The following is a 22,949-nucleotide window of genomic DNA, read 5'->3' as shown; positions in this document are numbered from 1 at the left end:
GCTCTGAGGTCAAAATAAGATACTAAATATGAATGTATTTTTAAGAGTTCCAACCAGAAATATTGCTGCTGTGGCTCTTCATTTTGATGGTTAATAGCAAAGCAATCCCTTGCATCATGGAGGAGATAAGATGCCACAGACTAGTTTATTTCTGATAGAGCTAGGACACTCTAATCATTCTGTGAGGTCTGTGGTGCTCAAAATAGAATTGCTGACAGCTCTGGTGGGTCAGAGTTCATCGCCAGTACAACTAAATTGTCACAGCTGTAAGTCAGTGGACCTGGGTTTAGCTGACTCATCCTGGCTGTCCAAATGAGCAGGGATGTTGCTGCATGTTGGAGAGAGCGGTCTTGGTGCTTCAGTGGGATTGTTGTTCTGCTTTGTGTAGAATGAAAGGATTGTAGGATTAGGGAGAAAAAAGTAGAGACATTTTCCTGAAGAGCCAGGGTCTTGCTAGTACATGTTTAGGAAATTGAAGGATGCTAAACAGAGAAAAAATATAAATAAGGAAATCAAGGCGGGGGCAGGGGGAGCTGTATCTGGGCTCTTAGTTATTTGTGCTAAGGGAAAAAGACAAATACCCAAATGACTGGGGAAGGGGGTCTTGGCTCAGGTAGTTCCTTGAGCTAACTGCCAGATTGCTCTGGTGACTTTGAACAGCCCAGTTGCTTTCTAGAACTGCCTTGAGATGACAGATGAGAACTAAGGCACCATGCAGTAGGACCTTCATTAGATATGTATTTGTAACCCAGGGAAGTGACCGAACAGGGATGAAAATATAGGCTGAGATGTTCATGGTGAGTTCAAGATCACTTTAGTTATTGGTAGGTGAATATCTAACTACTAAACTGTGGTCTAAACAGAATTCTAGAGCTATCGGGAGGCCAGGTCATGTTCAGAAACTTGAAGCCTTGAGGTTTGAGTTAAAGACTGTTCTTATGGCCGGTGTGGTGGCACACACCTAAAATCCCAGCTATTCAGGAAGCTGAGGCAAGAGGATTGAGAGTTCAAGGTCAGCCTAGGCAACTTAACCCAAGACTCTTGTTTCAAAATAAAAAGGGGTTGCCGGGCGTGGTGGCGCATGCTTGTAATCCCAGCATTCAGGAGGCTGAGACCGGAGGATCACGGTTCACAGACAGCTTCAGCTACTTAGTGAGGCTCTCCGTAAATTAGTGAGACCCTGTTTCAAAATAAAGAATAAAAATCAGGGCAGGGGGTGTAGCTCGGAGGTCAAATGCCCCTGGGTTCCATCCCCAGATCCACAATAAATAAATAAATAAACAAATAAATAAATAAAATAAAATAAAAAGGGGTTAGGGTGTAGCTCAATGGTAGAGCACTTGCCTAGCATGTACAAGGCCCTGGATTCAGTCCCCACTACTGTCAAAAAACAAACATAAAACAAAATACTCTGTTCTACTGAACCTGCTTTCTCTTATCCTGTAATTAAAGGTACAACAAAATGCATTTATGTCTTTCAACTTGGAAGCCTTTGTAAATTTTCATTGAAATCTTTTTTTAACAAATGATATTATAGGATAACATCTAAAGAAGTGACACAAATGATATTATACGATAACATCTAAAGAAGTAACACTAATTTTTTCTAGCACTTGGCCTAATCTTATCCCTATTTATAGCCTGTAGTTTTAAGGAGAGAAATTTCAGTTTTTATATAGATCTGTAGTGTGTGTGTGTGTGTGTGTGTGTGTGTGTGTGTGTGTGTAGCTAGGGTCCAACCCAGGGGCATGCTACCTCTAGTCTATACACCTGGCCCCATTTTAATTTTTATCTTGAAACAGGATCTCACTAGGTTTCTGAGAGCCTCACTAAGTTACTGAGGCTGGCTGTGAACCTGCAATCTTCCTATCTCAGCCTCCCAAGTACTGGGATTACTGGTGTGTACCACCAGGATTGTAATTAGATACTTTATTCTTTACTGATAACAAAATTGTCAAACTGATTTGATAACATATCACTTATACTGTTTAGTCAGAAACTTTCAGTCCTTAGAACAACTATCTAATATTTGAATTTATTAATTCTAAATTTACCCTTAACCATTTAAAGTTAATTTTCATAATTGCAATTCGTTCAGAGCCATAGCAGGACACAAGGGAGGAAAGGCCTCAGGCTGCAGTGGAGTTCCCATGACATTTTGTTCAGTTACTCATTACCTTATTATGCTATATTTTGATATATCTTCTGGGTAAAATATAATAGGGCAGTATTACCCAGAGTGTGGCCATTAATAGGTTTTATGCCAAAATAGGTTCCACGTAAATGATTTTGGAAATGTGGGGGTTAAACAACATTGAATAGATTTATTGCATGTAGAATTTCTTAGAGTCTAATTAAATATACTAATGGATGCCATAAAACTCTCAAAGAGAAGATAATCTGTAGCTTTTCTTAAATATTACTTACATGGCACATCAACCCCGAGAGACCTGCGTTTCACAGAACAGACTCTGGGAAACCTTAGAAAGGAAGATCGGTGTTGTCATTACTAACTGTTGATCTTATTGATGTGACATTCTTTTAGGTTTTTTGAAAGCTGATGTTAAAGTCACTGTGTGGTATAAACTTGTATATGTATACCAGCAAGCTTGTGTTCGATTTTATCCTCTAAAAGCTTTTACCTTTGGAGATAAGCACTAATACAAAACAGATTTCTAAGTCAGAAGATAAAGACTGAGAAGACACATGATTCATCCAGAATAGGTTTCATGGTCCTTAGGAGAGCTTCCATAGAATTCATACTTAAAAATAAACTAAAAAAAAAAAACAACCAACTATTTCTGTATTTTCTCTTATAAGTACTTATGGAAGAGAACATTCCATTGTGAGCCGTTGGTAACTGAACCTTTCAAGCCAAAGATCACAGATTAGGCCCCACAGGACAGATCTGGCAGTTTGTCTCCCTTGTGCAATGATTTTAACATTTGAATTAGTTCCCAGGATTTTCAAATCTTTCAAGTTTCACATAAAAATTTGAATTTTTAGCCACTCTTAAAAAGAAAACGGAAAAATTCTTGACAACATATTCACAAGTGGTAGCTACTTACTGGAGCTGGGACGAGCCTGCTTCCTTTAGGAGTGGCTTCCGCAGCGTGTCAGTGTTCTGGTGGCTTGATGCAGTTATGCTGCCTGTCAGCCCTACAGGCATGTGAGCGTGTGTGACCCCTGTGTGAGGACAGGCCACGGCCAGGGCTGGTGCCTCCCCAGTGATACCACAGTGTGTGTGTGTGTGTGTGTGTGTGTGTGTGTGTGTGTGTGTGTGTGTGTAGTAGTGCAGTGCAAGGGAGTGAACCCAGAGACATTTTCCCTCTGAGCTCCACCCCCAGCCATATTTTATTTTTTATATGGAAATAGAATCTTCCTAAATCATTGAGGTTAGCTTCAAACGTGCAATCCTCCTGTCTTAGCTTCCCAAGTACTGAGATACAGGCATACACCATCACGCCAGCTCTAGAGGCACATTTACAAGCTAACGTGGCTTAGTTACTCTTTGTGTGTGTGTGTGGTACTGGGGGTGGAACCCAGGGCTTTTCTACCTCCGGGCTATACTCCCAGACCTACTTTATACTTTACTTGGAAACAGAGTCTCACTAAGTTGCTGAGAGCCTCACTAAGTAGCTGAGGCTGGCTTCGAAGCGTGCACCACCACACCCGGCACTTAGTTATTCTTAAAAGGAGTGTTGGAATCATGTCATGTGAATTTAAGTGTGTCTCTTCCGTGTTTTTGCATAATAAACCTATTCTTGGCCTGAAGATGCTGAGACTTTTACTGTCTAAGGAACACCTCTTTGGTAGTATACTGGAAGAGTTGTTACACACACATGCAGAGTTATACATATATATACATACATATATATACATACATATACGTATGTATGTAAAAGTCGTGTTGCTGAGGGAAATTTATACCGACTGAGGATAAAGACCTAATTTCATTCATTATCAAAATATAATGAGTCAGGCACAGTGGTGCATACCTTAACCATTACTTGAGAGGCTGAGACAGGAGGATTGCAAATTTGAGGCCAGACTCAACAACTTAGTGGGACCTGTCTCACAATTTAAAAAAAAAGGGCTAGGGATGTAGCTCAGGGGTAAAGCACCCTGGTTCAGTGCCCAGTACAACAAAAACATGATAATGAATGAATCAAGAATAATTGAAAAGCAGTTCTTTTATTTATGCTGTATCCATGGGTCAGCTTATAAAGTATGATATTATAATAGAAAAATGCATATGTACAGGATCAGAAAATATATCCACCGAGGAAGTCCAGAAAGAGAGGTGTATATCGGACCCTGAGGTCTGAATAAACCCAAGGCGAGGGGAAACGTGCCGTGTGAGAGTGAGAACAGAGTGCGGTGGCACTTGTCGGCAGCAGCTCCACAGGGCGGCCTTCGCTGGGTGTGTCGAGTGCGCTGGTGTTGGCCTGCATGGGCACTTCTCTGATTCTGCAGAGGTGCCAACTCTCGCGCAGCTGTCTCCTGGTAGCAGCTGGGAAATACAGGTTCTGTGAATAGGGTTGGTCAGCACTGTGTCCTGAGCCCTCTTCCTGTATTTTGACCTAATCAGGAATGCCAAGAATAGGGGAAAGGGCGGCTGTGCGCCGCTGTGAAGCGAGGGCGGGGCAGGGCCAGGGGAGGGAAGAAGGCGGAGGCCTGGAGAGCCTCTGCTTTTGAGCAGCAGTAGCTTGCAGCTATTACAGGAGGCTACATCTGCTGTGTTTTGATTAAATGAAACCAGATCATAATAGGTACTACTCAGGAATTGTTATTATTCTTGAAACAAAGTACTTCCTGACCAGCTAAGTGGTAGTCTGTGCCTGCAGTCCCAGCTGTTAGGGAGACTGACGCAGGATTGCTTGAGTCCAGGAGTTCGGGGCCAGCTTGGGCAATAGAGCCAGACCCCATCTTGGGGGTGGAGGGAGTGATCCATGACCAAACTCAATTAAGATTCATTGACTGGAACCTTCTAGCGAGGTCCTGAAGCGACCTTAACTGCTTCATCAGGAAGAAGACCAGACAGAAGAAGACAGGTTTCTGTGTAGAAAAAGATGCACCTTTTTTCTTTCATTGGTGATACTAGAATATATGTTCTTACGGTATCAGGAAATTAACTGTGTTCTTAGAGTTAGTAATAGGCCCTTATGAAAGCATTTAAAAGTGGTACTAGGTCGGGCGTGGTGGCGCACGCTTGTAATCCCCGCGCTTGGGAGGCTGAGACAGGAGGATCACAAAGGTTCGAAGCCAGCCTCAGCTACTTAGTGAGGCTCTCAGCAACTTAGTGAGACCATGTTTCCAAATAAAATAAAAATAAAAAAATAAAAGTGGTACTTCATAGCCGGGCGTGGTGGCGCATGCCTGTAATCTCAGCATTCCCGAGGCTGAGACCAGAGGATCGCGGTTCACGGACAGCCTCAGCTACTTAGTGAAGCCCTCTGCAACTCACTGAGACCCTGTTTCAAAATAAAGAATAAAAAATAGGGCTGGGGGTGTAGCTCAGAGGTCAAATGCCCCTGGGTTCCATCCCCAGACATACACACACACACACACACACACACACACACTCTCTCTCTCTCTCTCTCTCTCTCTCTCTCTCTCTCTCTCACACACACACACACACACACACACACACACACACACACACGTGGTACTTTATGGGACTAGTTGATCAGCCTTTGTGGTAGATTTCAAGGAAATGATTTGGTCAAACAGACCAAAGTTTCCAAAGACAGAACAGAATATTTTTTCTTTCATGCAATAAAAGTAGAACAAATTTTTGAATGTTAACAGAATGGCAGACACGTCTAGGGTTGTTGTTGTTGGTTTTTTTTTTTTTTTGTGTGTGTGTGTGTGTGGTACTGAGGCTGGAACCCAGGGGCTTTCTATCTCCGGGCTATACTCTCAGACCTGTTTTATATTTTATTTGGAAACAGGGTCTCACTAAGTTGCTGAGAGCCTCACTAAGTTTCTGAGGCTGGCTTCAAACCTGCGTGATCCTCCTGTCTCAGCCTCTTAAGCGCTGGGATTACTAGTGTGCACCACCACGCCCGGCCAAGTCTTAAGTTTTCAGTCTAAGGAAGAAATGAAGATTTTGTGGCTTACGGCTAACTGGAAGGCAACAACATCATAAAAGGCAAAAAATTATGTGAGCAGGCAGAAGGTGCAGTCCCTAGTTTTGTAAAGGAAAAAAGAAAAGGAAAAATGAAGTGTAACTCACTTAGGAAAATCAGATTAATCAAAATTAGATGATACTATACATGCTTTGATGTATCTCTGGTAATTTTTTTTTTTTTTGCTAACGTGATGAGTATTAATCTATGTTAAATCATTGCTGAAATATAAATTCTTTAATTCTGGGGTTGACAAGAATTTAAAAGCCAGATATATAGACAATTCTTAGACCATATACTTAATGTTCCTGTTCCCCTCCTTTAGGTGGGCCCTTACACAGCCACATGCTGTACTATGACAGGTCATAGACAGTCTATGACATATCAAGATGAATCGAATTCACAGCCCAGAATCTGTCTCCAAAAGACCACCTTCAAAAATAAAACAGCGAACCCCACAGGTGGTTTCTGAGGGCCTCATAGCATGTGTGTAGTCTCGAGTACCTCCCCCAAGAGTTCTACTCACTGAAAAGCACTTAATGCAGATTAGACTAACTAAATGATTGGATTTTGTTGGGGTCGTGTATGTTATAAAATGCACAAATCAATGGGGTTGTCTTTAGTCATCTTATTCTCATTTGGGTTGATGGAAATGAAGTAAGGACCAAGTAAACGACTTTTTTTCAGGTGCAAATCCGACCATGGAACCTAAGTGACAGTGACTTTGTAATGGATGGTTCTCAGCCTTTGGACCCCAGAAAAACTATCTTTGTTGGGGGAGTTCCACGACCCCTTCGAGCTGGTGAGTGGAAATAGTAACACCACAAAGACAAAACCAACAGCGACCAAGTTCCCAATGCACGCAGGCTTCCGTATGCTCTGGGTTTCCAGTCAGCTGTGCACAGTCCCCTGTCCATAGGCTGCCCTGTCATTTTCACCTAGTTGCCTTTTTATAGTTAAATATTTTCTCTCAAAATGCTGTATTTTCTTATGGTACAAGAGTGAATTTTCATGAAACCATCACATTGAAAAGATGAACCCAATTTACTACTTTCCTTATTTAACAACATATTTTAAAAATAATAACACATTTGGCAGTGTGCATTCTCATGCCAGTTAGGATTGTTACATATGACAGGGAAAAAGTCACCCATCAGAAATCTGTCTAATGTAGCTGTGTGCCCATGCAGTGACGAGGCAGGCCAGTGCTGGAAATAGCTCCCCCAGGAATCACACTGAGCTCTTCCCACAGGAGAAAGGTTCCTAGTTTTTCGCGTAGACTTTGAGACAGGAATTATATATTTGGAAATTTCTGTTATGGCTTTACAAAAGCTTCCCTGTTTTTCCCCCCAAAGTTCCTTTCCAATGATAAAATAATTGTGCTGCTGAGATTGAACACAATTGTAATTGCCTAGAGAGTTTGAAGTGGTGCTCAAGTGGTAACTTCAATATTGAAATCCAAAGACATATCTAAGCAGCTGTGCATCAGCCTCCTAACAATCAATGTTATTGCCAGGGGGATAAAATAAAATTATTTCTAAGAATCAAATTTTAAGAGCCAACACTTCTATAAGCATAGCTAGTTTCTAGGCAGCTAAATATTCTGTATTTGTGTCTTAGAATTTTCCTATCTATCCTAGACTTCCATATTAGAGGGCATGTAATCTAAACAAAAAGAGTTAATAGCTGCAGCTTTATCCATATGCATAGAATTGTCTTTCTTTTTAATATACCGAGCTGTGTGGATCTATGTGTGCCTTGGAATAGAAGACTATTTCTCAAAGACGTTTGTTTTGACTTTGCTAGACAGTCTTGAGGACAGTGTAGTTCACCTCAACGGTAAACATCTCTGAATATCCACCATGTTACTGAACAAGTGCATATCATACCCACCAAAATGAGCGTCCCACTGTCAGGTTTAACAGGTTACCATGTAGAGCAAGTCAGGGATTTCAGAACAGAAGAAATCAATGAACACAGTGATAGAATGCTTAGAATTAATTGGAGGGTAATACACACACACACACACAAATATATATATATATATATATATATATATACACATACATACATACATACACACACACACACACACACACACAGTGTTTCTTGACTTTGATTTTTAAAAATGTCAGGGCATTTTTAAAATGATTATCAAGGGATATTGTAGCAATGTACTTCTGAAGTCTTTAAACAGTCTTAGACACTAAATAGAGAGTGGTCCTGAACTGGATTGGGTGACTCTACTGAACAAGTGAGACTTAAGGTGTCCAGATGGATATTTACCTTATCCTGGGCCAAACGTTGTCCTTTACCCTGTCAGAGCGACTAAAATGTCATCACTCAAGAGCTTGTGAGACTTTGGAGCTTGTGAGGCTTGGGGGTTATTTTGTTCATTTATTTGTTTGTTTTTTATCTTTGAAATTTGCCCCATTATAAGACAGGGACCATTATCCCTAATAGTTATTGTAAATATAGTCCTTATCCCTCCAAACAGAAATATACAAATACCTGCAAAAAAAAAAGCAAAAAAAAAAACCCACAAAGTAACCTGTGTAAAGCAGCATTTTCCTGATAAAGTTCAAGCTGTCTCTTCTGGTCCTTTTACAGTCTTTCCTTCTAAAAATTAAGGTCGGGGGAATCACAGGCCTAGAGAGAATTATGGGCAATCTAGATCTAGATGAATATTCTTATCATTTGATTGCGGGGTCCTCTTGGTTAAAAAAATGTGGAGGTGTTGGGGATTGACCCCAGAGCTTTCCACATGCTGGGCGAGTATTTTATCACTGAGCTGCATCTCCAGCCCTGTTCCTCTCATCTCGTGTTCCTTTCTTCCATCACTCACACCAGGGAGAGTGGCAAACCTAACCCAGCTGTCTGGAGTCTGGAGTCCCTTAGGTCTTAAACTCCCCACTTCACTCCAGCCCCTGCTAGGAGGGCTGCAGGTAGACTCACCATGCCACCCTGTGGCTGAAGTTTGCACATTTGGGCAGTGTGGTGCTCCACCTGCTCCCAGCCACTCCCCAGTCAGATAGTAAGAACACATCTTCCCAAACGTTCACACCAGAGTAGCCCCGTCACCTACCCTGTGGCACTAGGACCCCGTCAGAATGCACACTTCTTCACTTTGACAAGAGTAAGTGCCAGGCTGGGGGGAGAGCACTAGGAAAGGGGAGAGTGCGGTATCTAGTACCCACACCTTCTCCCCATTGTATTAACATGAGTATTTCCCTGACCCAACCTGAGCCTCTGGTTCAAGGACTGCCTCAGGCACCAAGCTTGACTGATGACACTCTGATTAAGCTTGAAAAGCCCTCGGTCTTTTTCATCACTTCCTTTCCAGCAATTCTTATACCAGCCCTAAAGAACAACTCAGTCTTGAGAGATTGTTCGTCTCCACCGATATAGCCTGCCATCCATTCCTCTAGTAATTCTTTCCTGTCTTTTTCTCCCCTACTAATATTCTGTGATGGGTCTTGAAATTTCCTTGTCTGCCTTCTTCTCCCTTGCTCTATTATGAAGATGGCTTTTCTATAGGGGTCTTGGCATTTGTGGGGGGGGATGGAACTTGGTGTTTGCTAGGCTGGTGTTCTACCTCTGAACTACGCCCCCATCTTTGGGAAATAAAAGTTTCTGAGGTAAATATTTAATGATATGTCATATATGTGGACAATATACCATCAGACCTTTTCTAGGATCATTTATTCAAACATTCTGAGCTCTGCAGTAGTTCACATGAACTTGGAGTCATATCCTGATCTGTGATTTAGGAAATGGGAGCATTGTAACTATATCCGTTTTTTGTTCTGTGAAATGGTAACAGGCCAAAATCAAGGCTTTGGGGTTTTTTGTTTTTGTTTTTGTTTTTGTTTTTAAGCAGAGGAAGCTTTTCACCCAGTCCAAAGTTTAGTATGAAACGTCCCAAATAAACTCCAGATTTGAAACACTGGCTTGATTAACTACATATTGCCTTTAGGTCTAAGGCCTTTCTAATGTTAGCGGCTTTGTTCCCCCCTGCCCCAAAAGCAAACCCCCACCTGCAGCTGCTGGTCAGACTTTGCCACATCAGCGACAGAATGAGAAATATTAGCAGAAAGCCACAGAAGTAAGGCTAGGATGAACTGCTGCTTATAGAGCAGAAACTGGGCCAGCTTAATTTTAAGCAAAGATTTGTGAGTCGAGGGGAGAGCATCTCCTGGACAGAACTAAACTCTCGAGCGCCACTTTGTACTTGGCAGTGAGCTTAGCGCTCTTGTTTATGTTTCATCTTCATGATGAGCCTGTGAGACTGGAAGTGGTAGACGTTTCATTTTAGGGGCGAGGAAGCAGATTCCGGATGGAGTAATTGGTCTAAGGCCACACATGCTCAGATCTCCACGCTTCAAGTTAGGGACTCTACAGAAGGAAGCAGCTTTATCATGCTCAGATCTGGGATGTTGTCTCCGTAACAGAGTTAACAGTCACTTGGTATCAATTGGATTTAATCAAGTTAAGCACTCTTCTCTGACATGGTTGTGCATACTATCTGTTTAAAAATATTATCTTCCCAACATCTGACACAGAATGAAGGCATATATATGAGCACATCTGCTCCTCTTGGACCATGTGAACCAACTCAGCACTGTGGGAAGCCTGAGGTCCACTGTCAAACTCAATCTTCCTTTCTTTCAGAAGTCCAGACCTCTTGTCATCCTGAGGTGTCAATGCCTCTTTCCCTCTGGTTTCATCCTTATTTCCACAAAGAAGAAATGTGGCTTCTAGAGTCACAGCTTAGAACGTGTAAGATGACGTATTGATTCTTCTCTGGCAAATCCTTAGTCCTCTGCCCCCCACCCAGTTTGGCTCTCCTCATCTCAAATTTAGACATTGCCTTTTAAAGACTCATTTTGAAATGTGATTGAGCGATAGGAATGGGACCTTGGGGTAGAATAGAGCAGGGGATCATCATGATTTCCTTTCTGGTAAACTAAGGACTTTTTCTGATCTCTCTAGAAAATCCAAAGCGAATTCAATGACCCATAATTGGGGTTCAGATTCAATGTGGGAGGCACAGTCACCACAACCCAGAGAAATCAGCAGGAATATGACACGTTCCCCACAGCTGCAGTGCGGTTGCCTCCCTCTCCAGTCTGTGCACATGAGGCTCATCACAAGAGCTTCCAGGTGGACTTGACTCACAGTAGTGTTGCTGCTGCCATGGGAGTTATTCATGAGATGACTTGAATTTATTTAGGTGTACAAAGCATCTTGCCCAAGCTCCCGTATGCCACTGGAGTAGCTACCACACCAGACAACTTCCCACCCTTGCAGTGGCCCTGGAAATACCATCTAGATAGGAAGGGGGGAAAAGTGGTTTGGGAAGTCCTGACTTCCTTACCAACTCTATGCCTGCTTTCATCTCTGTGTGAATTCTAGATGCCTTCACCTGTGTGCCCTGCTCTGGTACCCTTGCCCTCCTTGGGTTAAATATTGAGAACATGCTACTCCCTCCCTTCCCCCCACAGAGGATGATTTGGAATGAGGATTCACAACCAGGTGTGGTGGCACACGCTTGTAATCCCTGTACTTGGGAGACTGATACAGGAGGATCCAAGTCCACAGCCAGCCTCAGCTACTTAGGCCCTCCACAACTTAGTGAGACCCTGTTTCAAAATAAAGAACAACAAAAAAAAAAATAGGGCTGGGGGATGTAGCTCAAAGGTAGAATGCCCCTAGGCTCAATCCCTAATACCACCAAAAAGGAGGAGGAGGAATGAAGATTCACTATCAGAAGCTTTGTGGGTGGCTTTATTGCATTCCCATTAAGACACCTCCTTGGGCTAGGATGTAGGTCAGTGGTGGAGTGCTTGCCTGGCATGCTGATGAGGCCTTGGGTTCAGTCTCCAGTACTGTGCCCCCACGACCCCAAAAGGACACATCTTTGATCAGGGACTCTGATTCATGAGCAGGGCTGAGATTACAAGATCTCAGCCTATAGATGAGCCTGTGAGGATTTTAGTTGACTCTTGTCAGACCTTTAGTGCTTTTGTTCTGTTTTTCTCTCCCTCCTTCAAGTAGGCAACACGGTAGACACTCTTCTCATCCATACTTTGCTTCCATCAGAGGAAGGAAACTTACTGGGGGCTTTCCCATATTAACTAATGGTCCTTATTCAGAGGCATCCTTTAAAACCTGGCCTCTGAAAGTAGCTGTACATTTCGATATTTGTTTGTCAATTTATATTTTCTATAAAAAAAATCTCAGATTGATATTTAATAGGATTTCAGAAAGTTTCACTCTGTTTTTTAGTTATCTATACAGTAGTATGTAAATTAAGTTACTTCTTTTTAAAATGCTGTTTTTATAGCATTAGAAATATTGGGGGGAAAAGGGGGGTTACATGTTGACAAATTGTTTGCTTTTCTTAATAATTAGAAACTCTTTACTACTTGAATGACATCCCTCTGGGGTTTGAACCCAGCATGAGTTCAGCATGCAGGAAGTGTGCTAAAGACTTAGAGTTGAGTCAACATAAGCAACAGAGTTTGACACTTATTTGCTTTTCTTTAAGGACAGTGATCATAATATTAGACTTTCGGTAGTTAAAATGCAGACTAACATAGAGAGATGAAAACTTCTTATAGTCTCCTTTGTAAATATCTTCCTTTAATCACCTTGGTTTCTTCCTACTTCTTGACAAATTACCCTTCACTTGAGTGAGATGTTTTTGGCTCAAATGTCTGCAGACTTTTTTGGTAGCCAAGAAAATGCCTGTATATAAGCTCATAGCGGGAAATGATTTATTTATAATTAGTTTTCATAAAAGCCTAAGTGGGTGAGGGTTTCTGCTTCCTAACACAAGTACTTAACTGTCAGCACCATCGGCCATGATCTAATCTTTGGCACATGAAGATCATTTTCCAGCAGGTCGGTCGACAAAGTCATGGGGCGATGTGCCCGTGGAAGGTGCCTCATCTGGCATCAGAGAATCCCTGTGATGTTGGAAGCCACTGTGGTGCAGGAAGCCTGTGGTCCCAGCACCTCTCCTCCTCAACTGGATCTTTGAACTTCTAACTCGCATACCTCTCTAAGTCACACACTTTCTGGAATCCTTCCTATGGTGGGAGACATGTGCCATATGGTCCCTGCCCAGCACTCTTCCTGACTACTCACCAGGCATAGAGGATATTCTCTGTCTTATTTCCAAAGGAAACCTGGTCATTGGAAAATTAGCATCAGATTTCCAGGGCCCATTTGACCAATAAGGGAAATTCACTAATGACTGAATAATAATCCTACATTCCATTGTGTTGTCTCATTAGCCATATGAGGGGAAGCTTAAATATCAGAGGTTGTTGGGATGAAGTATGAGGAGCCCCTGGACTCCAGTATTCAGGGCATGGCCACAGTTCTTGTTGCCTTTCCAAATCAGTGGGACTCATAGATCCTGCCTGAGGCTGCAGAAGAGCCCATTTGGCTCTAACCCACAGTGCTCCCTTGGCTGAGAGGACTCAGTAATTCTGACCACACTGGGAAAGTGGGATGGCTTTCTGCCACTCTTAATAGCATGTAGTCTTGGACTTAGTGATTGGTAGCTTATTTTCTCAGCTGAAAATTACATGTTGGTAATAGATTATTCTTCTTATTAAAAATAGGAACTTAGAAAAAATAGGCACTTAGAAAAGTGTTACCAATATTATGCAGCATGGTACAGAAAGAAATTTTGAATAAGTTAAATAGTAAGGTAGCATTCCTGACATGGTGACACCATTTTTTCTTGCTGCCCCTATAGTTTTTCATTAAAAGAACCAGTTACTTGACTTGCCTTCTATTTCTAGAAATCTTTACACTGTTCTGCCCTTCAGTCCCTGTATCTGCTGCAAAACTCTTACCCATCCCCACTGGGTTGTGGTACTGCTCTTCCTCTCAGATACTGAGCCCCATGGAGCACTCCTGTGAGATGCCTTTCCACACTGGCCAAGGCCCAGGTTCCTGTCTTCTCTTTCCAAATACCATGTGTAGGTGTTGAAGGAAAACAGGTGTTTGGGTCACTTCCCAGGGGTAGGGCTCAGTCTTGGATTTATACGATGGCCTGAAAGGAATGGTCATACCTGGAGGTGGTGCTGTCCAGTATCAAGTAAACAGTTACCTTCTGGCAATTGGGATGAGGTAAGTGCTATATATCTCTCCATGGTACCTGGATGGTGAGGATAATTTTTGAATATTAAACCTTTGAAATGGTCCAGTTTCCAAACAATACCAATATAAAGGCAAGAAATTTGGCAAGGAGTGAAGATCAGACCTTTGGACTTGTATAGCAAGGTGCAGGGTTGATATGATCTTCTCCTTATTAGCAGTTTAGTGCTTCCTAGAGCTCAGTACTTAATGAATGCTCATTACTTTTATTATCATTACTAGTATTGAGAAATTAGTATGGAGAGTTCTATTTGGGATAGAATATACTCTTTAAAATCTTTGTTTACTAATATATTTACTTTAAATCTGTAGCCATATTGTCCCTAGTTGAAATGAGATGTTAACGTATCCTATATATTAGACCCAATATAGCAGTATGATATTAGTAACTGCTTTTAGTCTTAGAGGTCAGTAAGCAAAGCTGCTTCTTAATAACTTGTTAGGGCATCCTGAAATGCTTTGCCTACCCCAGGGCCCATTTTCAGCACTAAACTATTAGAAATCAGAACAGGAGGATTACTGATAGATCATCCTTTCTTATTGTTAGTTTAGGTTCTGATTATGTAAACTCTTATGTATGTGAATTCTTTTTTTACTTTGTTTCATTTTATTTCAAAATATCCTATGAGTAGCTCCCCTACTTGAGTCGTAAGACTCACATAGGTTTTCCTTGTCTTAATTACACTGCATGATCCTTCTCCTGTGCAAGAGGATTTGCACATATTTATACAGAGCCATGTTTATTTTCTTGCAGTTGAGCTGGCCATGATCATGGACCGTTTGTATGGCGGCGTCTGCTATGCTGGCATCGATACTGACCCCGAGCTGAAGTACCCCAAAGGTGCTGGCCGCGTGGCGTTCTCCAATCAGCAGAGCTACATTGCAGCCATCAGTGCACGTTTTGTGCAGCTTCAACACAATGACATTGACAAACGGGTAAGCAGTTACTCAGGCGTAATTGCTAGGGAAAAGGAATTAACAACATTTGTTCTGTCAGCCCCTGATCATAAGTGAGCAGCTGTGCCTTATATGATATTAGTCCATGAGTTCATCTCGGCTGCCTGAAAAAGAGAGCACCATTTGTATGTAAGGCGTTCATGAACCTTCTGCCTCACCTATTCCCACAGTGATGTTACCCTGTAAAAAGAAATCTGCAAGCCAGGTGTGGTGGTACATACTTGTAATCCCAGTACTTCAGAGGCTGAGATAGGATTATAGGTTCGAGGACAGCCTCAGCAAATAGTGAGACTTTTATTAATCTAGTGAGATCCTTTTCATAATAAAAATAAAATTGGGCTGGGAGTGTGGCTCAGAGGTAGAATACCCCTGGGTTCAATTCCCAGTGTCACACACACACATACCCCCCCAAAAAAGGAAGGAAGAGAGGGAGGGAGGGAGGGAGGGAGGGAGGGAGGGAGGGAGGGAGGGAGGGAGAAAACTGCAGAATGTAACATACCAAACAAGTGCTCTTCACAGGATGGCAATAACAATGGATTAACAGAGGTTGAGAACAGGTGACAAGTTTGACAAACTTGAACTATTGTTTATATATATTGTTATATATTTTGAATTTCTGGTTTCTTTTAAAATTATAGCACCAAATGTAGTGGTAGTCGTTGGAACCAATTAGCTACTGTTCTTTTCAGTCTCCTACTCATGAAAAACATGTGTATGCTTTTCCTGCCGTTTTGCTTGTTGACGTTATAAATGTGCTACTGTGGATCTAAAGAGGGGGCGTGCAGTGAAATTGGGATGCTCTATTGGTTTTGCAGACATACAGGTTTGAATCCCAGTCTACCATTATTTGGAAGCTTGGGGGGAATGGAAGGTGGTAGGAAGTAATCTGGGCCCTATATTATAGATTTTTGGTGGAGGAGTATGGGTATTGAACCCAGAAGCATTTTACCTATGAGTTAACTGCCTGCCCCCCAGCCTTTTTATTTATTTTGAGACAGGATCTTGCAAAGTTGCTGAGGCTTATCTTGAACCAGCAGTCCTCCTCCTCAGCCTTCCAAGTACCAGGATTATAGGTGTACACCATGCCTAGCTATATCATAGATTAAAATAGCAATAGGAGACTAGCCCTAGAGCTTGACAACTGCCTATGCAGCTATACAGTGGCTCTTATTGTTTCTAAATAAAGGGTTTTCTTAAAGCTTATATTGGACTAGAATTAAATTATATATATATATATATATATATATATATATATATATATATATATATATCCTATTATGAAATTTGACCTATACTCTGTAATCTTCTTTGACTCATTTTGTGTAGCAGACAGACTTCTTAGGTAAAATTTCAGTTGGTGATGGATTTTTCACATTCAGAAGATTATGTTTATGCTGAGACAAAAGCAAGTACTTAGAAGCCGGGTGTGGTGGCGCATGCCCATAATCCCTGCACTTGGGAGGCTGAGACAGAAGGATGACAGGTTTGAAGCCAGCCTCAGCTAGTGAGGCTTTCAGCAACTTAGTGAGACCCTGTTTCCAAATAAAATATAAAATAGGTCTGGGAGTATAGCCCAGAGGTGGAAAAGCTCCTGGGTTCCATCCCCAGTGCCACACTTAAAAAAAGCAAGTACTTAGAATAAACAGTCTGTGAACTCCTAAAGAGTAAATGGTAGCCAGGCATGGTGGCATAGGGTTTGTAATCCCAGTACTTAGGAGGCTGAGACTAGAAGATTGCAGGTTAAAGGACAGCCTTGACAATGTAGCAAGACTCTCTGAAACCTAGCAGAACCCTGTTTCAAAAATAAAATATAAAATAGAGCTGAGGATATAGCTCAGAGGTAGTACACCCCTGGGATTAACACACACACACACACACACACACACACACACACAACAATATAGTGGTTTGTTCATTTTTTAAATTAAAATAAATAAGCCGGGCGTGGTGGCACATGCTTGTAATCCCCGCACTTGGGAGGCAGAGACAGAGGATTGCGCAAGTTCCAAGCCAGCCGCACGTGCTGGCTTAGGAGACCCTGTTTCCAAATAAAAATGTAAAAATAGGTCTGGGAGTGTAGCCCGGAGGTAGAAGGGCTTCCAGGAACCCCAGTACCACCAAAAACATAAATAAATTAATTAAAATAAATAATTTTTTAAGATTTATTTTTTATTTGTGGTGCTGGGGCTGGAACCTGGGGACATTCTACCTCCAAGCTACACTCCCAGCCCTATTTTTTATTCTTTATTTTGAAACAGGGTCTCACTGAGTTACAAAGGATCTCACTAAGTAGCTGAGGCTGTTTTCGAAGCACGATCGTCCTGTCTCAGCCTCCCAGATGCTGGGATTACAAGCGTGCGCCCACCATGCCCGGCTTGGAGAACTATCTTTACTGCTGGTGGACTTGCTTGTGCCTGTATATCACATTTGGTAATGTGATATAGCAAATTCTTTACATGGAGACTACTATTGCGGCCATCATCGAAAAGCCCAAGCAGTTAACATAACCTGAAGAGCTTCGGTTAATCGTAGCCACACACACACAGCTTGCTCGGCTCCCCTCTGAAGTCGGAGCCAGAGAAGTACAGGAGGTAGCCCCGGGACTGATCAGAGCCGAGGGAGGGTGCTCTTCTATGACGGGCCCGAGTGGGAGCTTTGGGGATCATGAAAGTGGGGCTCCCCTGTGCCCCCTTCCGTTTTCTGGGGCCCAGGTGCATCTTTATGTTCTTTGTTTGCCTGACCAACACAAAGACCGTTTTCTTTATTATGAGAGCTGGAAGCCAGCATCCATCTTGAGCTGGGGGGCCCCCTAAACGTTCATGCATAGATACTATACTCGTTACCCTAAGCTATTAGTCTGTCCCCTTCCTGTTTTCTTCTTGCATTAAATAGAGTCAACACAATAGTTTGTAGTCTCTGGCATTTTGAGCCTCCTTTAGCTGCATCCTTCATAGATGTATTTTTGGTTCATTGATAGTTTTATTTCTGTTCATCTTTCTACCAAAGCTTAAATTTGAACTTTCTAAAGAGTTCCCATTACATATAAACACATTAGTATTTCCTTAGACAATGCCCTTTTTCTTTTCTCAGAAAATGATTGTTTGCTCATGATTAGATGTCTACAAAGAATATCTGTCATTAAACACATCTTTTGTAATTAACCCTTCCAGGTTTTTAGCAATAGTCTCCTAGTGAATATTCTGGAACTCGCTGTGCTAAAAGTCAAGGGATCATGTCTACCGGTATCCAACAGTCCCTTTTCCTTGCCACTGCACATTCCAAATGTCACAGTTACTTTCTCCTTCCTTTGCATGTGAGCCTAGAGTTGCCTTAAGCCAGGACCTTGACTATTTAAAATAGCATTGACCTTTATTACTTTTCTACTCAAAGGAACCTTCTTTGCTGTGTGCAACATTACAAATATAGATTCAGTGGACTCAGTGAGATTTTTTTGTTTGGTTTGGTGTTTGTTTTTGGGGGGGAGGGGGTTTTAGGTACTAGAGATCAAACCCATGGCATTCTACCTCTGAGCTACACCCCAAGACTTTTTTAAAAATCTGAAACGGAGTCTCACTAAATTGCTGAGTCTGTCCTCAAACCTGTAATCTTCCTGTCTCAGCCTCCCAAATCCTGGGATTGCAGGCGTGCACCTGGCTTTAAAAGAGTTTTTTTTTTAACTGTCCATGGCATTTAAAGGGCGGTGTGCTTCCTGTTTGCGGTCTTCCTTCCCCCTTTCACTGCTCACCCAGGAGAAGAGTGGGAGGGGCCACCGCAGAGCAGCAGAGCTGGCAGTGAGGTCAGGCCGGTCAGTAAGAGTCTGGCTCCCCAGGACGTGTGAGCTCTCCAGAAGTACCTTTTCCTGCAGAGACAGCAGGAGGTACAAAAGAAACCCGGTCTAGTTCCTTTACTTCTCTTATATCCAACCAGCATTTTTCAGCATATCTTTTGAGTGTTTATATTTTTATTTTTTATTGTTGCTATGCTTCTAGATGGAGTCGTTTATAGGAAAATACAATCTTAATAGATTTGATTTCTTCTCACCATCTTAGAGACATTTAGGCTTATCTGTGAATACAAATTAGTATATACTTTATATTTATAATACAAAACTTTGTCTCTTCTGTCATTTCATTCATCCATAATATGATCTTTAAGGAAGAGGTGGTTTGTTTGTAAGTTTCATTGAGCTGTTTTAAAATATTCAAATACCATAAATTAAGCCTGGCATGGTGGCGCATGCTTCTAATCCTAGTGCTTGGGAGACTGAGACAGGAGGATCACAGAGGACAGCCTCAGCTACTTAGTGAGGCCCTTTGCAACTCAGTAAGACCCTGCTTCCCTGTTTCAAAATAAAGAGTAAATAATAGGGCTGGGGGTATAGCTCGAAGGTAGAATACCCCTGAGTTCCATCCCTGGTACTGGAAAAAAATTTTTTTTCAATAAAAAATACTCATTTGGTAGTGGTGTTATAGCCTGTAATCTAAGTATTTGGGAAGTTGAGATAGGAGGATCAAAGGTTCAAGACCAGCCTAAGCATTGTAGCGAGAATCTCAGCAACATAGCAAGACCCTGTTTCAAAACAAAAAAACAAAAAGGGCTAGGAATGCAACTCAGAGGTAGAATGCCCCAGAGTTCAATCTCCAGTACCACTGAATGAATGAATGAATGAATGAATGATGAATGAATGAATTCATTTGAGTAATTAAAATATTTAGCTTTGGCTATTTAGAATATCAAAACCTGTACTTTGATACTTAATAATATACTGGCTGTAGTTAACCTTAGATATGACTGGGGCCAGGCCCCCTTTATTTTGCAACAAGGGAGAGTCTAGGAAATGGAGACTTTTTTAGGCTACCTGACCAGGGCAGAGTGACTCCTGCTCATGGGACTCCCTTCCTAAGCTGTGCTGCTCGTCCAGGGTCTAATGTTTCTTCCATGAAATCCTTTTTCCACAAACCTATGTTAGGAATCTTGAGATCCCAAGTCCCTTGATGCATGTGATGTCTGTTCTAGTATTTCAGATAACATTTCAGGAATGCACACTGCATAGAGCAAGGCACATCTGGAGGTAATCAGGATTTTTTAGTATGTCTATAGATAATTTTGAACATTAACAAAATGAGTTTGAATTTCTTTTTGTGCTTTCAGTTGTTTTGCTTTTCAAAAGTTAAGTCTTTATGTAAAACCTTTTTCAGCTGGGCATGGTAGTAGATGCCTATAATCCTAATACTAGGGAGGCTCAGACAGGAAGATTGCAGATTTGAGGCCAGCCTTGGCAACTCAGCAAAGCCCTTTTTCAAAATTAATAAATAAACTGGACATAGTGGCACACATCTGTAATCCTAGTACTTGGGAGGCTGAGATAGGAGGATTACAGGTTCAAGGACAGCCTTTGCAAGTAGGGAGACTCTCATCAACCTGTGAGACCCTGTTTCAAAATAAAATAATGCCTGGCATGGTGGCGCACGCTTGTAATCCCCACGCTTGGGAGGTGGAGACAGGAGGATCGTGCAGGTTCGAAGCCAGCCTAGCTGGCTTAAGAGACCCTATTTCCAAATTTAAAAAATATTAAAAAATAGGCCTGGGAGTGTAGCCCAGAGGTAGAAGGGTTTCCAGGAACCCCAGTACCACCAAAATAAAATAAAATAGGACTTGGAGTGTAGCTCAGAAATAGAATGCTCCTAGGTTCAATCCCTAGTACCACAAAAATAAATAAACAAATGAATAAATAAATAAATAAATGAGACTGGGAGTAGAGCTCAAGATAATAATACCCCTGGGTTCAATCCTCAGTACCAAAATAAAAACCTTTCCCAAGTCAGCGTGAACAAACGCAACTTTACTGAATTATAACATTTCCTGAAAATATTTGGCATTTTTATTGTCATAGTGACCCTTGTTATGGAAGAATTATTATTACAAGTGACACAGATGCAATTTACAGCTCATTTTTTACTTCCAAGGAAGGATTCACATCTTGAGGCAAGTCAGTTAGGGCCTGTGCCTCCCACACTCGATGGCTCACCGTCACTAGTTACTGGCCAGTTGTAAGTTGTTCCTGTGAGGTAGTCATCGCTTCAGTCTCAGCATACGTGAGGCTGAGACTCTCCTGAGTATCAGAGGCTCCCTGGAACACTCACAGGGAGAGGTGTTTATGGGCTGAGTAAGCGAGGGGTGATGGTAACCTACAGCCATCCCTGTCCCCACCTCCCAGGAACCATTGCGGTAGGAAAAGACGACTGACTTGACTTGGGACATCTCATCTACCCCGCTTTCCTCAGTCATGGTGTGACCGTAGTCACACTACTTAACCTTTTAGGGGCTCCATTTCATTGTCTTGTGGTAGTAAGGATACCACCTGAGGACCTCACAGTTTTTTGCACAAATAAACAATGATGGTTAGAGAAGTGCTTTGGAAGTTATTAGGCTAGGCAGAAGTTAATTTGGATTATTCCTGAGCCCAGCCTATTTACATTATTCTGTTGCCGAGGCAGATGTCCAAAGCTAATTGTTGGCTCTTTTTTTTTTTTTTAAAGTACCTACTCAGTCCCTCAGTTTAGGGTAATGAAATTGTTGAAATTGGCACTTCAAAAGTTAACATAGCAGCCAGGCATGGTGGCGCATGCTTGTAATCCTAGCATTTGGGAAGCTGAAAAGAGGATTACAGGTTCAAGGACAGCCTCAGCTAATTAGTGAGGCCCTCTGTGATTTAGTGAGACCATGTTTAAAAATAAATAATAAAAAATAGGGCTGGGGATACAGCTCAGAGGTAGAATGCCCCTGGGTTCCATCCCCAATACCCCCCACACACACACACACACAAAGTTAACATAGGTGCCCGTCTTCCCACTTACTGTTTGGATGTCAACCAAGACACTCACACAGAACTTTAAAGTTCTTTTTATAGATTTAAACACGAGGATACGTTTTATGTTTAAAGGATTGAAAGTTTTTTTTCTCTTTAATTTAGAAGTATTTTTACCAGTATATTTTTTGTCTAATAATGAAGATTTTGCACCTGAAATGGAATGAAAGTTGGAATTAAATTTTGCTTATATCCCTTTGAATGGTGCCTCTGTTAAAAAAAAAAAAAAAACTGGAACAGTCTAAAATATTTAAATACAATAAGAGCAGAAGATGGCACCTGGACTCATTCTGTCTGGGTTGTTTTTTTTTTGTTTTTTTGTTTTTTTTGCGGGTCTGGGGATGGAACTCAGGGGCATTCTACCTCCGAGCTACACCCCCTGCCCTATTTTTTATTCTTTATTTTGAGACCGGGTCTCACTGAGTTGCAGAGGGCCTCACTACGTAGCTGAGGCTGTCTGCGAACCAGGATCCTCCGGTCTCAGCCTCCCGAATGCTGGAATTACAAGCGTGCGCCACCACGCCCGGCTCATTCTGTCTGTTTTAATGGTATTTTTAGAAGTGCTGCCAAATGAATACGTAAGATGCGGAAGCGCTAACTCCAGTCTTCTTTATAACTTGAGTCCAGGTCATTTATGTGTGAAAGGGTTTTGTAGTGTGGAAAATGAGACCATTGGAAATGAGAAAATCTGAAGAGAGAATCAATTACGTCTCCCTCAGTCTGGCAAAATCGTAAGATTATATGGATATGAGCAATTTATTTATACAAAATGTGCACCCTCCCCTACTGCTGGTTCGCACAACTTGGTCGTGTTGTCT

The 22,949-nt window shown here is 41.9% G+C and overlaps 1 protein-coding gene across 6 annotated transcripts in view; it reads left to right on the top strand.

Moving 5' to 3' along the window:
* Window positions 1-22,949, top strand: part of CPEB3 (cytoplasmic polyadenylation element binding protein 3) — a gene marked incomplete at both ends in the record, with an annotated part of 160,223 nt that overhangs the window by 125,703 nt on the left and 11,571 nt on the right. For all 6 annotated transcript variants that reach the window (XM_080694083.1, XM_080694082.1, XM_080694084.1 and 3 more), the window contains 2 exons: window positions 6,819-6,933; window positions 15,061-15,242. In XM_080694083.1, coding sequence (XP_080550209.1) covers window positions 6,819-6,933; window positions 15,061-15,242 — 297 coding nt within the window. The remainder of the gene's footprint in view (window positions 1-6,818; window positions 6,934-15,060; window positions 15,243-22,949) is intronic.

This window comes from Muscardinus avellanarius, assembly GCF_963383645.1.
Source record: "Muscardinus avellanarius genome assembly, chromosome: 4".
NCBI classification, from domain to species: domain Eukaryota; kingdom Metazoa; phylum Chordata; class Mammalia; order Rodentia; family Gliridae; genus Muscardinus; species Muscardinus avellanarius.
The sequence above is the reverse complement of the archived record's forward strand: the minus strand, read 5'-3'. Positions and strand labels throughout refer to the sequence as shown.